Here is a 14775-nt window from a genome sequence, read left to right as displayed (position 1 = left end):
AAATAGAATCTTAAAATATAAAAAAGAAGAAGAAGAACTATTTGGCTATAGTCCTTAGCTCTTAAGACAGTGGGGAAATGTCTAGCAACCTGAGTATCCAGGATTTTCCAATATTTTCAACAGTGAGGTACCTTTATCTCCTCTTAGGAACTCTTCAGGCTCAAGCCTTGGGCATCTGGGGGGAGGGGGAGGCACACATTTGATGCCTGAAATCTGTGACAGATGAGGATTTTCTGTGAGCCAAGTCTTTGAAGCCAAGCGTGCAAAGAGTATGTTGCAATCGGCAGCATGAACAACATTTTCAGAAAGCGGCATGGAAGGAGGAACTGAAAAGTCTGAGAAAAATCATTACTTCGACACTGTGGATTCAGGGCAAGGCCATGGCCACCCCAGCTCCTCGCCCACCCGTGGACTGCAGAACTGAAAGTAGGCGTTGGACAGGCAGAAAGTGACGTGCTGCCATGATTTCCCAACTACTCCCACTCCTCTGTCTCAGTAAGTGTCACAGGGCACACATTGGGACCACAGAAAACAACAGAATTGGTAAGAGGTTTGGTATCGCTTCTCGGCCTCTTGGCTAAGATCAAGTGGGGTAAGAGATTTGGACTGGGGATGGAAAGAGAAAATAAAACATCAGCTTTGGTTTATCGGCTGCATACTATATATCAGAAATCTTGCTGAGTGCAATGCATATGCTACATAATGTAAGCCGGTGCTTTACAAATTTCGATTAGTCTTGTTCCAAGTTCAGGGTTTCTGCTGAATGCCTTTGCTACCTGTACTTTATTGGCTTAATGTGTTTTGTTTTTAATATAGACTCAACCTTTTTTCCTTAAAGAAAAGTGCTTACAATAGAAAAAATCTTGATACTATCAGCAAAAATCTTGATACTATCAGAAAAATCCAGGTCAAATACAAGGACTATAAAGTAAATCCAGTGATAAGGAAACAATGTTAGGATAATGTAACTATACACTGGTCCTCATCAAGCTTCTGAGCCTGAGACCTGCTAGTTCTTTGCTCTAAAGGCAATAAGCCACGATCCACATATATCAGAGGCTAGCTTCAAGGAAGTTTCCTTGGTGATATAATCAGCTCTCCTGGACTGCATACTGCATGCAATCATATAGTGCTTTTTTTTTTTTAAAGATTATTTATTTGAGGGACACCTGGGTAGCTCATTTGGTTGAGCATCTGCCTTTGGCTCAAGTCATGATCCCGGAGTCCTGGGATTGAGCCCCACACTGGGCTTCCTGCTCGGTGGGAGTCTGCCTCTCCCTCTCCATCTGCCTTTCCCCCCACTCATGCTCTCTCTCACATGCTCTCTCTTTTTATTTATTTGAGATAGAGAGAGTGGATGCACACAGAAGGGTGAGGGTGAGGGACAGAGGGAGAGGGAGAGAGAGAATCTCAAGCAGACTCCATTCTGAGCGCAGAGCCCCAGGCAGGGTTCCATCCCACAACCCTGAGATCACGACCTGAGTGGACACCAAGAGTTGGATGCTTAACTCTGTCACCCAGGCACCCCCATGTAACGCTCTGATTGTCCTTTCTTCCACCTAAAATCATCACACATAAAACTGATGGGATGTGTTCTACATTTGGGAAATATCACTCTGATCTACCCCCCCCCCTTAAAAAAGAAAAACCCTGCAAGAGAGAATGAGGTACATTTTTATAGATCAGGCATCAAATTTGAGTCTGCAAAGTGAGCGAGTTGCCTCAGATTGCACAGGTGGTAAGGAAGCCAGATCTCAACCCAGAACCGCTCAGCTCCAAAAATGTTTCCACTCAGCCATGATGTCAAATTAAGAGGAACACACACGTGGGGTCTGTGGTATGCAGCACCTTAGGCATGTCTGAAAGGACTTCGGAAAAAGCCTGAGGAGGTAGAGTGGTTCCGAATGTCCCTGGTTATGGAGCTAGAACTGTACCTCAGAATAAACTGGTTTCCGGACACCAACAAAGCTTGTTATTCAGAAAAAGTTAGGGGAGGAGGACCCTCCTCTGCATGGCCCTCTGCACTCAGCTTCCTGCTACCACTACAGTTCTCTGATCCCCAGGCTCCAGGCTCCTCCCTGGAGCACCCCTACCGTCAAAGACTCACCTTGGGAGGACACACCTGTTTGTATGCGAGAGAACGCAGGGATGTGATGAACACAGCATAGTTCTGAGGATTCCAATCCTGCACACAGTCCTTGTGGGGCCTTGAGGAATACACGTCCATGGTTACAAGTTCCCTCATCTTTCACAGTTACCTTCAAAATCAGGTTCAAGCACACATGATCAGTCCATGCTCAAAAAATGATCTTTTTATGTTCCTAATTCCTTACTTCATTCACTTTCCTCTGCCTGATTTAGACACTGATTCTACCAGCATCCCTTCCAGAGATCCTCCCAAGCAACTTGTATGAAATTTTCATTTCTTTTTATGGCTGAGTACAATTCAGTTTTATGTATGGATCATGTTTTGTTTACCCACCCACCTATTGGTGGACACCTGGCTTGTTTCTACCTTTCAAATGTTCCTGATCTTCCTCACGTCAATGAGATCAACCTTTTCTTTGTCGTGTTTGTCTTTGAGAGACAATGAGTCTCTCCTAGTGGACTTCCTGTTGCTCCCCTAAGTTACCAGGCCCCTGAGCAGCTGCCCTGCTGAAGACGGAGATGAGATCAGATGAGATGTCCTAGGGTCTGGAATGTATGACCAATCCAATCTAACCTGAGGGTGTGTCCACTGATCTACCGAGCTGTGCAAAGCCCTCAACCCACTTTTTCAACATCCCTGACATAAATTCTGTACTCATTAATCAATAAGCTTTTTTTCCTCTCTTTCTCTCTGGCCTCCTGATAACCTCTGTTCCACATTCTATCTCCATGGATTTGCCTATTCTAGGTACTTCAGGTAAGTGGAGTCATAAATATTTGTCCTTTTATGTTTGGCTAATTTCACACAGAATAATGTTTTCCAACTCCACTCATGCTGTAGCATTTATCAGAATTCCACTTCTTTCTATAGAAGAATAGTATTCCTCTGTTGTACAGACCACATATCTGTTCTATATCCATTTATCCTTTGGTGGATGCTTGGGTCTTTTCACCATTTGGCTATTTATCACTTTCCTTTTTTATTTTTATTTTTTTAATAATAAATTTATTTTTTATTGGTGTTCAATTTGCCAACATACAGAATAACACCCAGTGCTCATCCCGTCAAGTGCCCCCCTCAGTTATCACTTTCCTTTTGCAAACCGTGCAATGTAATATTTTGGAGTGCCCATGGAATTTTAGCACAAAGGCCTGGTAACTTTCCCCTTTTCACTACTAAGACACAAAACTGTTCCATTAACATAGGCAAAAAGGAAAAAGAGTAAACAAATCTCTTAGAAACACAGGTCCAACCAGTATCTGCTGAGTTAGAACAATCTCTCTCTTCCAATAAATTCTGTAAGCAGGCTTGATGTTATTTTTAAAGAGATCTTAGAACTCAGGCAAAACGGTATATACCACATTTGGGCATTAATGGCAGGATGCCTGTGATGGTCAGAAATGCACATAACTACTGTCACTTGCAAGTTTTTTCTACACCAACATATTCCAAATATCTATGATGCAATCTTGAGAAATGTTTATCTAGGTTTGGTTACTCAGCTGAATACTTGTATCACCTGGGAGATTTCAAAAGTTTGGTGCCTGAGTTCAATCCAAGTGATTCTGACTCAAGGCTTTTGTGGTTTGGTCTGTGCCCTGGGATCTTTAACAGTCTCCACACCAAGGAGAGCACAATGTGTGGCCAAGGCTAAGAACACCTGAGTTGGAGTACCTCACAGATGCACCTGTGTGGGGGGCAAGGAAGGAAGGTATGTTTTCTCCTTTCTGGAATATCCATGTGGATTCTTTGAGGCTTGTTTCAGAGGACCAAGTGGTAAACTCTGTCCTGTTGGAGTATACAGGGATGAAAAGAGATCATGGAAAAGATGGGATCAGAAAGCCCTCAGATTAAAGGCTGAGGTTGACTTAACTAGCCTTTTCCAGGGACAGAGCTGGATCCGTCTCTGAGCCAAACCTTACTCACAAGAGGACATGGGTGACCTGGGGAGCTGTGAAAACAGCTGGCCTGGTGGGATGAGAATGGGGAAGTTATGGTGAGGTTGCCTCTTTTCACATCCTTATAAAAGCTGAGCTGTGTTTACACAGGCCATCTCGTCAGCCGATCAGTGAGCACTCGCTGAGGTCCTACTATCTGCCACGACCTGAGTGGATGCTGGGGATGCTGAGGTGAAGAACAAGACTCCCTGGCTTCCACCTCCTCACAGGTAGTGATATCCTGCATCTTCCGGGGTATTAGGTCCATGAACACCCACGAGTTCTCTTAGTTACAAACGATATCCATCTTAATTTGTTACTCAAAGCACAGAGCAGCCTTCGGCACGGGGGTTCTTCTGGCCTCGATGAGACCATCAGCAGAACTTCTCGTCCACTCAGAATCACAAACAGCTTCAGAGGTGGGCTAAGGTCACATTCAAGCCTCGTGCTCCCCTATCTTTCTCATGGTTCTTACCTCCCATTCCTCCTCTGTGGGGTGAGGTGGGGGGGTCCCCAACTATAACACCAGATTGAAAGAAATGCAAGATTAAGAGAAGTTCAGGCAGAATAGAAACTGAGAAAAGAGGGGTTTGTGGATCATCTGTGGAACCAGGACCAGTCCTGGTGCCATGTGAGGTGAGGGACACACAGGAGACCTTACTGGAGAAATGGGGCAGGAGCTGAGAGCACAGCTGCAGCCACAGTCCAGTGAGGGGAAGTAAGAACCCAGGTGCATGATCTCCAGGGTCTGTTCTCAGCAGCAGCGCCCCCCCCCCCCGGGAGACCCCTTAGGATGGGGCTCCAGGCGGGTGCTCGTGTCTCATGGATGATTCTCTCACAAGGCTGTGTGTTGGCCAAAGTAGCTGGATGACTGGTGGTGAGTTCCTTCAGTTAGACCCTCTCTCTCCTTCACTCCAAACTCCCCATGTCCCTTCCCTTTCCTTAAAGGGACTTCCTGAGAGCAGCTCAGGCACCAAATCCCATCCCCAAATCTGCTTCCTTCCAGAGACCCTTCCCAAGCCCTCCCTCAGTGCCTGGCCCAGCTGGATGATGCCTCCCAAGAGCAATGTGACACTGCAATGCCAGACTTCCACCAAGAACATCAACTTTGTTCTCAGAAAGGGAAGAAATATCTTAGAGTCCTTGCAATCACTGGCTTCCACAGAGGGCGTGGCTGAATTTCACCTCAATGACCTAAAAACCCGTAACGCTGGACCGTACACCTGCGAATACTATAGACGAGAGCTCCCACAAATAAGTTCACAGCCCAGTGACGTCCTCCTCCTGCTGGTGACAGGTGAGGAGGGTGCTTTGGAGTAATAGGGACAGGTGTGGGGAGGAACCCCCGGGAGGTGGGGGGGGGCGGGGGGCGGGAAGGGGAGATGGAGAAACACAGCAGCAGAACGACTTGGCTGGGCATCACCCAGGGCTTGTAGTCAGAGTCAGAAGAGAGTGAGACCAGGGATCTGTCATCTCTCCCACTTGGCGGGACCCCTGCCAGGAGAACAGGGTGGGTGGGGGATCTCAGGCTTCTCCCCGTGACCTTGGAGCTCTCTTCTCTTCCAGGAGAGTTCCCTAAACCTTCCCTCCAAGCCCACCAAAGAGGTGTGGTGACCGCAGGAGAAGCCGTGACCCTGCAGTGTCAGAGGCCAGACAATATTTTCATGCCTATAAAGTTCGCTCTGCTGAAGGCGGGAGCAGCAGAGCCCATACGGGTCCAGGATCCAGCAGGGAAGGAGACAGACTTCTCCCTCAGGAGTGTGACAGTCAGTGATGCCGGGAACTACAGCTGCGTGTACTTCCAGATAGGGGCCCCTTTCTTGACCTCACAGCCTAGCAATTTTCTGGAGATCCAGGTGAGAGGTAGGTTTTGCATGATTCTTAGGGCATTTTAAAGTTTTAATTAATTGATTAATTTCTTTTTATTTTGGCTATTTTATTTGTTTTCTATGGTTCTGTTGACCTATATTGACTCATCACATTGCATCCATTTCAGGTGTACAACATATATATATTTTTTAACTGGAGAGCATTTCTTCTGTTATTTTCCAATTTCTGTTTCTCCTTTGTTTTCACGGTCATCTCCTTTTTAAGTCTCTCCTTTCCTACTTTCTAGTCTTCAGCCTTTGTTGTTTTGCCTTCTTGGATAACATCTCAAGTCGTTCCTCCAAACGATCCGTCCCGCCACAACCAGGGCCCCTTCTGCCACCTGTGTGTCATCCCGGTGATGGCAACGTCATGGTGGTACCTTTGTCATTCTTAGAACGTGGTGCTTCCCCACTTGCCTGCTTTTGTGGCACAAATGTGGTGTCTTCTAAACTGATCTTCTGTGTTTGGCAGAACGTTACTTCATTGGAGGCCATGCCATGCTTCCTGGGTGTTTTAAGTGTTTGTGTGTGTGCCATGGTCCGCAAACATCCTGTAGTTAACAAGCAAGGTCTGGGTGGGCAGCCCTGAGAGGTGCAGAGGGCATCACGGGGGGTCTTCCTGCAGACTCTGCCTCCAGGGAACATTGCTGCTGATGGTCTCGGACAGGAGCTCTGCACTCATGGCATGTGTGGGTTGGAAGATGCAAATGCGGGTCCTCTCTAGGAACCAGGGCCAATGCCGAGCCCTGGCTCTTCTTGGGTGAAGCTGAAATGAAATGCATGGTGGTCCTGATGCTCAGCCTCTAAGCTTGAGTCTCCTTGAGCTCCCTGGCTGCAGTAAGTCTTGGCAGGAGGAGGGGAGCAGACACAGCCACTGAGGTATTTCAGCGCTCTGTGCAGCAACTTGGGTTGTGGGGGTTCCTCCTAAGCCTGATTGCTACCACAAGGAGGGAGAAGGGGAAATGGCAGTGTGGGAGGGTAGAAATGAGATGAAGAGCAAAGAAACACAAGAAGAGAGGTAAAGCAGAGAGAACACAGAGGGAAGAAGGCAAAGGAAGACCCCACTACAACTCTCCTGAAGTCTCACGTTGTGTTTTCAGTGATCCCGACGTCAGGGAAGGTACAGCTGACCACTGGCCAGGAAATACAAGCAGGTGCAGAGAGTCACACTGGGCAGATCCACTTGAGAAGGAAGGATGCTCCTCTCCTGGCTGGCGCTCATCCTCTTCTCTCTCCCAGCTCCTCCAGGTGCCACGTCGGGGGATTACACCAGGTCATCGGGGGATTACACCACGGACAACCTCATCCGCCTGGGTCTGGCTGCCATAATTGTGGTGATTATGGGGGCTTTCCTGGTGGAAGCCTGGTGCAGCCAGAAGGAGCCTCCACGTGGATCCGTGTAGAACAGCTGAGTGCTTCTCTTGTTCATGGGTGGTATAGCGGCACGGGGTTCTCGAAACACCAAACTCTGCCGGGGGGACTTCTTGTGTTTCTCAACATGGATACAAATGGCATTTTTGGTGGGGTATTTCTTCACCATATGGGACTGTCCTGTTCATTGTGGGAACATTTAGCACCCTTTCTCTTTCCCATGAAGAAGCCCTAATTATTGTGGGAGAAGATAACAAGCGAGGACTACTGTACTTTTTCCAACACCCCTAGATGTGGAGGATGGGAGTGGGGCGGTTTTCCCTCGTGGAGAGCCTGTGTTTGGAGGCCAGGGAAATAATATTCTTCCCCTTCCTCCCTCTTCTGACCTCATGTCTATACTACTCACGTGCCCCTGGCTGCCTAGGGAATGATGAGTGTTGATGGAGAGACCTGCTGATTCTTAATTGTCCTGTGGAACCTGCATTCTTAGTTTTATGAAGAACCACTCGAGGACAAGAGGGTTCCCTCTTGCTGTAGCTTCACTTGGGGCAGAGAATAGGCTGGAGCATAAAAACATGCCTGATAAATTTGGATGACCTGAAAAAATACTTAAAGCTTCAGAGTCAAGCTGTGTAGCCTGTGCAGTCACTTCTGCAGGAACTTTTATTCCATTGAAAAGTGGGGAAAACAGTGCTTCCTGCATAGTTATTGACTCCTCTCCATTCTCCATTCTGGGCTTTTGGACCAGCAATTAGTCAACAATTTAAATTTATGTACTTATCACACATGCCTTTTACATTTAATTAACAAAGCCCCAATATTTTACCTAATTTGGGGAGACTTCCTCTTGGCTTCATAGCATCAAATTGCTCATGAGTTGTCCCCAGAATTTTTTCATCTTCCTGTGCACGTGTGAAATATTACCCATGATATTTGCTTTTCAAGGCCTGTTGTTTGTTAATACTCTTGATCTTTTTCACAAATACTTATTCTTATGTTTTTAAAGATTTTAGGGACGCCTGGGTGGCTCAGTGGTTGGGCGTCTCCCTTTGGCCCAGGGCATGATCCTGAGGTTCATGATCGAGTCCCACATCAGGCTCCCTGTGAGGAGCCTGCTTCTCCCTCTGCCAGTGTCTCTGCCCCCCCCCTCTCTGCATCTCTCGTGAATGAATAAATAAAATCTTCTAAAATTTATTTATTTATTTACTTAAGAGACAGCAAGAGAGCATGAGCAGGGGAGAAAGGCATAGGGAGAGGAAGAAGACTACCCACTGAGCAAGGAGCCAGACGTCGGGCTTGATCCTGGGATCATGATCTGAGCTGAAGGCAGATGCTTAACTGACTGAGCCACCCAGGCACCAGCCCTCATTCATACTTTACAACTGTTATCTCTTCTCTTATAACTCAGGAGATACATTTATAAAAACCTAGTTCTGATCAGAGAAGCAATTCTTGCCAAAGCAATTCTTCATTTCATCTGCTTCCTTTTGTTACATTGGCTTTCATCAGATCATGGAGGAGTCTTGCTTCAGGGTGCTGGAGGCAGACAGGTGCTTTTCCTGGGCTGTGTATGTTGTGGCAGGCTTTCTCAATATGGATGCTCTGGTAGGCTCAGGCAACAGGAGAATGTTTCTGTCCCTTCCACTCAACATTTAAAACTCATGGTTCCTCCTGAGAACAGACCTCTTTCATTGCTCTCTGGTCAAGAGTGGTCAAAATGGACAGAACTCGGGATTTACAGCCAGCACGGGTGTGGCACATCAAACATACACTAGCTACTCAGTCTACATAACCACCTCTTGCTGCAGTCTCTGCCTTGGCCATGCACGGAAGAGCCTTTGTGATGTTCCTGCTCCCTAATGTGCAGCTGCCCACGTCTGCTTTAGGCTATGTTTCGTCTTCAATCAGAATCTACTTTTACTTTCACATCCTTTGAATTGCAGGAAGTTGCAAACTCAGTACAGATACTTCCACCTTGCACCCGGTTTCTCCAATGGTTCCATTATTGTCCATGACGATATCAACACCAAGAAGCTGACACACTAGTACAATGGGTGTGCAGGGTTCTTTGTTTTATCACGTTCAGATTCATCTGGCCACTGGCACAGTCAACATACTCACGTAGTCTATCCCCATAAAGATGTTTCTTGCAGTGTGCCTTACAGTCACACCCACCTCTCTTCCCAAAACCACTGCAGCCAACCAGTTTGTTCTCTATCTTTAAGGTTTCGTCATTCCCAGTATGCTTTATGTCATATTACCTGGTCTTTATTTCCTGAGTGGGGTGTAACACAAAACCTATGGATCACGTGAGAAGGAAGGAACAAGCTGGAGGACAGAGGTCAGTGCCCACACCAAGCTTCCATTTGTCCCATAGTTGTGAAGCTGATGAGAGGCCTGTAGAGCAGGCTGCAGGGCCAGTATGATCCTGGGACTCCTTTCCCTCCTCTGCTTTGGTAAGTTCCTTAGGATCGTGTGCCGGGGTTCAAGATGAGGGTGGGATAACAGATTGAGAGGTGTGAAGAATACAAAAGAGGTAACACGGGCTTGTATTTACTGACTGCTTCACACATGTCAGGACGTGCACTGGAGGCTTTACACACAGCCACCACTTAAGTTTTTTCCAATATTCAGATTTGTACATTCCACATTCATGAGGGTATGCTATGCCTACACCACCTTTACTTATTCAATAATTTACTAACAGTGAGTCAACATTTTTTCTTTAAATAAATACTTACTTGAAAATGGAAGCTACTTAGCAATAGTTTAATAATGCACTGTCACACACTTGATAAAGGAGAATTAATATATAATACCATGAAAGGCAGAAAACGTTAGGACATTTTAGCCTCATGCTCTTGTCAGGTCTCTGAGCCCATGGCCAACCACTTCCTAGCTATAAAGGGCAATGAGCCAGAGATAAAGTTGTTCTAAAGAAGATCCATAAATGGATCTTCTCTCCTCGTTGTGATCAGAAGGGCCTGGCTGAATGGGTAATAACTTTCCGATGCTGGGATCAAAGCTACAGGATAATGTGTCACTACACTGCCTAAAATAATCTCCTTTGACAACCTATGGTTCATATTCCACCCTACAGGAAATACCACTCTGACCCTTGCAAACAGTCCTGCATGGTGGGAATCAGGCCTGCAGGGATAAATGAGAACCCTGAGACTAACTCTGAGGGATCCTGCTCAAGGCCACACATAGAATGAGCAGAACAGTTAAAACACAAGTCCAGCCTGTCTGTCTCTAAAGTCATTACTGTTTCCAGTGGGTTAAAATAGGAAATTTGGGTGGATACAAGTATGGCATCCTCAAAACAGAAATGTCCTTGGGAGTAACGAAACTGATGCTGAATAGGGGAAATTCTAAAGACAAAAGAGGAATAGCTCAACATGGTAAGTGAAAGACCAGTCATGAAAGACCCATGCTACACACAGTCCCATTCACATGAAAGTCCAGAATAGGGAAACCCACAGAAAAAGTAGGTTAGTGGTTATTTAGGGCTGGAGATGGTGGAAGTAGGGAAAAGCAACAAAAACTGAAGAGTAATGCAGTGTCATTTTGAAGTCATGGAAGTGTTTTAAATTTGACAGTGTGAAGTTTGCCCATATTGTGAAGACAGGAAAGCCCAAAGGATTGTCCACTGTAAATGGATGAACTATACAGCAGGTGAATAACATCTTGATAAAGTTGTTTTAAAATTTCCTGGGTGTGGAATGGGGTACAGCTCAGGATGTCTGTTTGCAGGATTTTTGTGCCAAAACCCCGAGTTTCCTCAGACAAGGATAGCATGTGGTTCTCAGCTCTGTTTTGCGCACCATGACTAGATGTAAGTTCTTACCACATTTCTCTGACCTCTAGATTCTAGAGGCTCATTAAATCTGCTCACTTTGCTCTGTGCTATTACATGAAGTTGTGTGATGTAGGTCTTTCACCTTCTACTCAGTTTCATCAATATCTGAAGTGGCTTGTATCCTGTTCATACAGGGTGGTCCATTACAATGAGGAAGGGTCTGTCCTGGGAGCTCCATCCATTCTGCAGGGACTGGGCAGAAAGGACAAAGGTCCACGTCTTTGATGCATAGGGACCAGGCTCCATCCAGAGGTGGGGGTCAATGCTGTTTCCCATGTGCAACTTCCAAGTGGATTCAGGTGTCCACAGGCCTCTGCTATCTCTACACTTGTCCTTCCTCCATTTCCTGGGTTCCTCTGACTTCAATAGCTTTCCTTCACATACCTTGGAACATGTCCACTATCTTCCATTTTCACAGACTGCAGATTTAATTTTCTTGATGTATGCATGTGTTTACACCTAAAAGTCCTAATAACTTCTCACTTTTCCCCTGAAACATTAAACTGTTCCTCCATACAGGAAAAAGAAAGGAAATTTCCGTTCTTAGAAACACATGTCTGGCTTATATTGAGGTGCCTGAGTGGCTCAGTTGGTTAAGTGTCTGCCTTGTGCTCAGGTCATAGTCCCAGGGTCCTGGGATCTAGCCCTGTGCTGGGCTCCCTGTTCAGCAAGGTGTCTGCTTCTCCCTCCCCCTCTGCCTCCCCTCCCTCCACTCGTGCTCTCCCTGTCTCACTCTCTCTCAAATAGATAAATAAAATCTTAAAAAAACAGATTATATCTCATAGGTGATTCTTTTACAGGGTTGTGTGCTGGCCAAAGAGACGCAATAGATGAATGTGTAGGTGAATAGGTGAATGCTTTTTTAACTAATGCAGCTTGCCTTTTCATCCCAAATTCTCCATCCTTTCCTTCCCCTTCTTTAGATGGAAAGTAAGGTGAATGTGTTCTGATCTGAACTCTACTACTTTCCAGGGTCACTTCCCAAGCCTTCTCTCAGCAACTCACCCAGTTGGGTGGTATCTCCCAAAGTAATGTGATTCTGACATGCTCAACTCTTACCAGGAAGGTAAAATTTGTTTTCAGAAAGGAAGGAAAGCCACTCGTGGATCCCATGCAGCTACTCAGTTCTATAGGGATCCAGGTTAAAATCTAGCTCTTCAACCTGACTCACAGTGGTGCTGGGGAGTACACCTGCAAATACTCCATGGAAAAGGCCCCTTTCAGAAACTCTCCAGCTGGTGGTTACAGGTGAGGTTGGTCTTGGCCTGACACACAGTCTTCCTTGGCACAGAGAATACGGAAGAACAAAAGACTGGAAGATAAGGGGCTCTCACCCTCCATGTCCCCAACTGAGAAAAACAGAATAATTCAGAGTCAGCTGATTGAATCCAGGCCTTGGTGGAAGCAAAATCACTGCCCTGGTATTGAGAGAGGGCCAAAATCAAGGATCTTCCATTTTTCTCCTGTGTGAGAGCTCCCTCCCAGAAGGCCAAGAGAAGGAGAGAAACCAGGCTACCTCTGACATTGTTACAGGAAGTGACCTTACCTTATAGGAAGTAATCTTCCCTTACAGGAATTAATCTTCCCTTGCAGGAAGTGATCTTCTCTTACAGGAAGTTTGCCCAAACCTTCTCTCCAAGCCTAAGGTGACCCAGGGAAGAAATGTGACTCTGTAGTGCCACAGGCCAGAATATGCTTGAACATGTGATGTTGGTTCTCCTGAAGACAAGTAAGTACTAGAAAGCATGTACAGCACCATAGACCTGAAGGAAAACGGGCAGACTTTTCTCTTCAAAACGTGACAGTCAATGATACTGGAAACTGCAGAGGTGTCTACCACCAGATAAAGGCTCCTTTCTTGACCTCACACCCAATAACCACCTTGAAATCTTGGTAACAGGTAAGGTTTTGCATGATAAGGAAAAAAATGTATATATATCAGAGAGTGTTCTGTTAGTCTCTGATTCTCATTTCTCCATCATGTCCATTATGTCCTTTTTAAGTCTTTCATCATTTCCATTTCTTTGTCTTTTTTTGTGCCTTCTTGGATGATTTCTCATGTCATTCTTTAAGATTATTAAGCTAGTCATCTACTATTGTCTGCAGCTATTACAATTTTGGTTTATGTTGGCATTAGTGATTCCATTCCTGATAACTCTGTCTTGTTTTCCAGATATCGTGTTTCCCCAGCAGACTGCATCATGCGTGTAGTACCTACTTGTGTCTCCTGGCCCATACTACTCATCACCTTCTAAAATTATCTTTTGTTTCCTACTATAATTCTGCTACCTTGGATGCTAAACACTAATTTCTCAGTTTATAACTTTGTTTTTTGTCTTACTCATTCTTCTTGTAGTCAATGAATTGAATGTTTTATAACTAGAAGTAAAGGTCTGTATGGTCGGTAATGAGAGGTGGAGGGGGTTTTCTAAATATGGTAGCATCATTACGAATTTCTCTCCGTGGGCCTTGCCTCAGGGAATATTGTTACTGATGAATTTACTTATTTTTAAAAGATATTTATTTATTCATGAGAGACAGAGAGAGTGAGGCAGAGACATAGGCGGAGGGAGAGGCAGGCTCCCTGTGGGGAGCCCAACACGGAACTTGATCCCAGGATGCCAGGATCACAACCTGAGCCAAAGGCAGATGCTCAAGCACTGAGCCACCCAGGTGTCCATTACTACTGAATTTAGAGACAGACTCTGCAGTAACTGGGATGCATGAGGTGAGACATTCCCTGTTCATATGCAATAGCTGTGCCCAGCTCTACTGGGAGGGATGGCACATGTGCAGGCTTCTCATTAGGAACCAGAGCCACTGCCAATCTCAAGCACTTTTTGATGCAACGAAATGCACCCTGGCCCAGATCCTTAGCTGCTGAATTCTGAGATTCCTGAGCTCACTCCTTGTATGAAGTTAAGGCTCTGAGGAGGATTCTGGGGCAGATACTAGATCTCAACACTCTGTTGGTGCTATATTGGGTTGATTTTCATCCCCTGAAAGATATGTTTGAGGCTTCCTGACTCCTGGTACATGTGTTTGTGATCTTTTTGGAAACAGCATTACTCGGTCTTTGCAGATAATCATTTGTTAAGTTCACATGAAGTCACACTGGATTAGGGAAGACTCTTACCCAATATGACTGGTGTCATTAAAACATGAAAAGTAAAGACACAAAGACACAAGAAGGAAGATGGCCATGTGAAAACAGAGGCAGAGATTCGAGTGATGTTGCCACAAGCCAATGAATGTTTGGAGCTTCCAGAAGCTGCAAGATGCAAAGAGAGAGGATCTTTTCCTAGAGTCGTTGGAGAAAGTATTGCCCTGTCAACACTCTAACTTTAGATTGCTAACCTCCAGACTGTGAAATAATACATTTCTGTTATATCAGGCCAACCATTTGCAGGACTTTGTTTGGCAATAAAAGTCCTCTAAGTCTTTTGTGTGCTCCTAAGACTAATTCCTAATATATGCAGGGAGAAAGAAATGTGGGAGGGTGGAAATGAGATAAAGAACAAAAAAAAAAAATGAAGAAAGGAGAGATAAGGCAGAGAGAATATAAAGGAAAGAAGACAAAAGAAGGAC

General features: G+C 45.5%; 1 protein-coding gene and 1 long non-coding RNA gene across 4 annotated transcripts in view; one reads left to right on the top strand and one right to left on the bottom strand.

The window, feature by feature from the left end:
• Nucleotides 1-2107: 2107 nt before the first annotated feature.
• The window catches only part of LOC112909427 (uncharacterized), a 51307-nt gene continuing 38639 nt past the window's right edge, over nt 2108-14775 (bottom strand). Inside the window, exon 4 of the long non-coding RNA XR_012001718.1 lies at nt 2108-2258. This is a non-coding gene — a long non-coding RNA (uncharacterized lncRNA). The remainder of the gene's footprint in view (nt 2259-14775) is intronic.
• Nucleotides 3707-14638, top strand: LOC112909418 (T-cell-interacting, activating receptor on myeloid cells protein 1). Of its 3 annotated transcripts, XR_012001716.1 has the most exons (7): nt 4198-4316; nt 4413-4505; nt 5093-5383; nt 5653-5949; nt 7194-9666; nt 10928-11003; nt 11082-11163. XR_012001716.1 is itself a non-coding variant. In XM_072758934.1 (5 exons), the coding sequence occupies exons 3-5, from the start codon at nt 5134-5136 to the stop codon at nt 7355-7357; spliced, it is 711 nt and encodes a 236-aa protein (XP_072615035.1). In that variant the 5' UTR covers nt 3707-3860; nt 4198-4316; nt 5093-5133; the 3' UTR covers nt 7358-11955. The 3 variants fall into 3 exon arrangements, 2 of the variants coding, with proteins under 2 accessions (XP_072615035.1, XP_072615025.1); XM_072758934.1 differs by lacking the exon at nt 4413-4505 and adding an exon at nt 3707-3860 and having other exon boundaries at nt 7194-11955; XM_072758924.1 differs by lacking the exon at nt 4413-4505 and having other exon boundaries at nt 4178-4316; nt 7194-14638.

This window comes from Vulpes vulpes, chromosome 1, assembly GCF_048418805.1.
Source record: "Vulpes vulpes isolate BD-2025 chromosome 1, VulVul3, whole genome shotgun sequence".
Lineage (NCBI taxonomy): Eukaryota > Metazoa > Chordata > Mammalia > Carnivora > Canidae > Vulpes > Vulpes vulpes.
The sequence above is the reverse complement of the archived record's forward strand: the minus strand, read 5'-3'. Positions and strand labels throughout refer to the sequence as shown.

Bases quoted from the DNA above. Each gene is read 5' to 3' on its own strand.
- LOC112909418 (XM_072758924.1), top strand. From the start codon at position 5,134: ATGATGCCTCCCAAGAGCAATGTGACACTGCAATGCCAGACTTCCACC. The intron at 5,384-5,652 runs GTGAGGAGGGTG...CTTCTCTTCCAG, and splicing joins CCTCCTCCTGCTGGTGACAG to GAGAGTTCCCTAAACCTTCC. The intron at 5,950-7,193 runs GTAGGTTTTGCA...TCTCTCTCCCAG, and splicing joins TCTGGAGATCCAGGTGAGAG to CTCCTCCAGGTGCCACGTCG.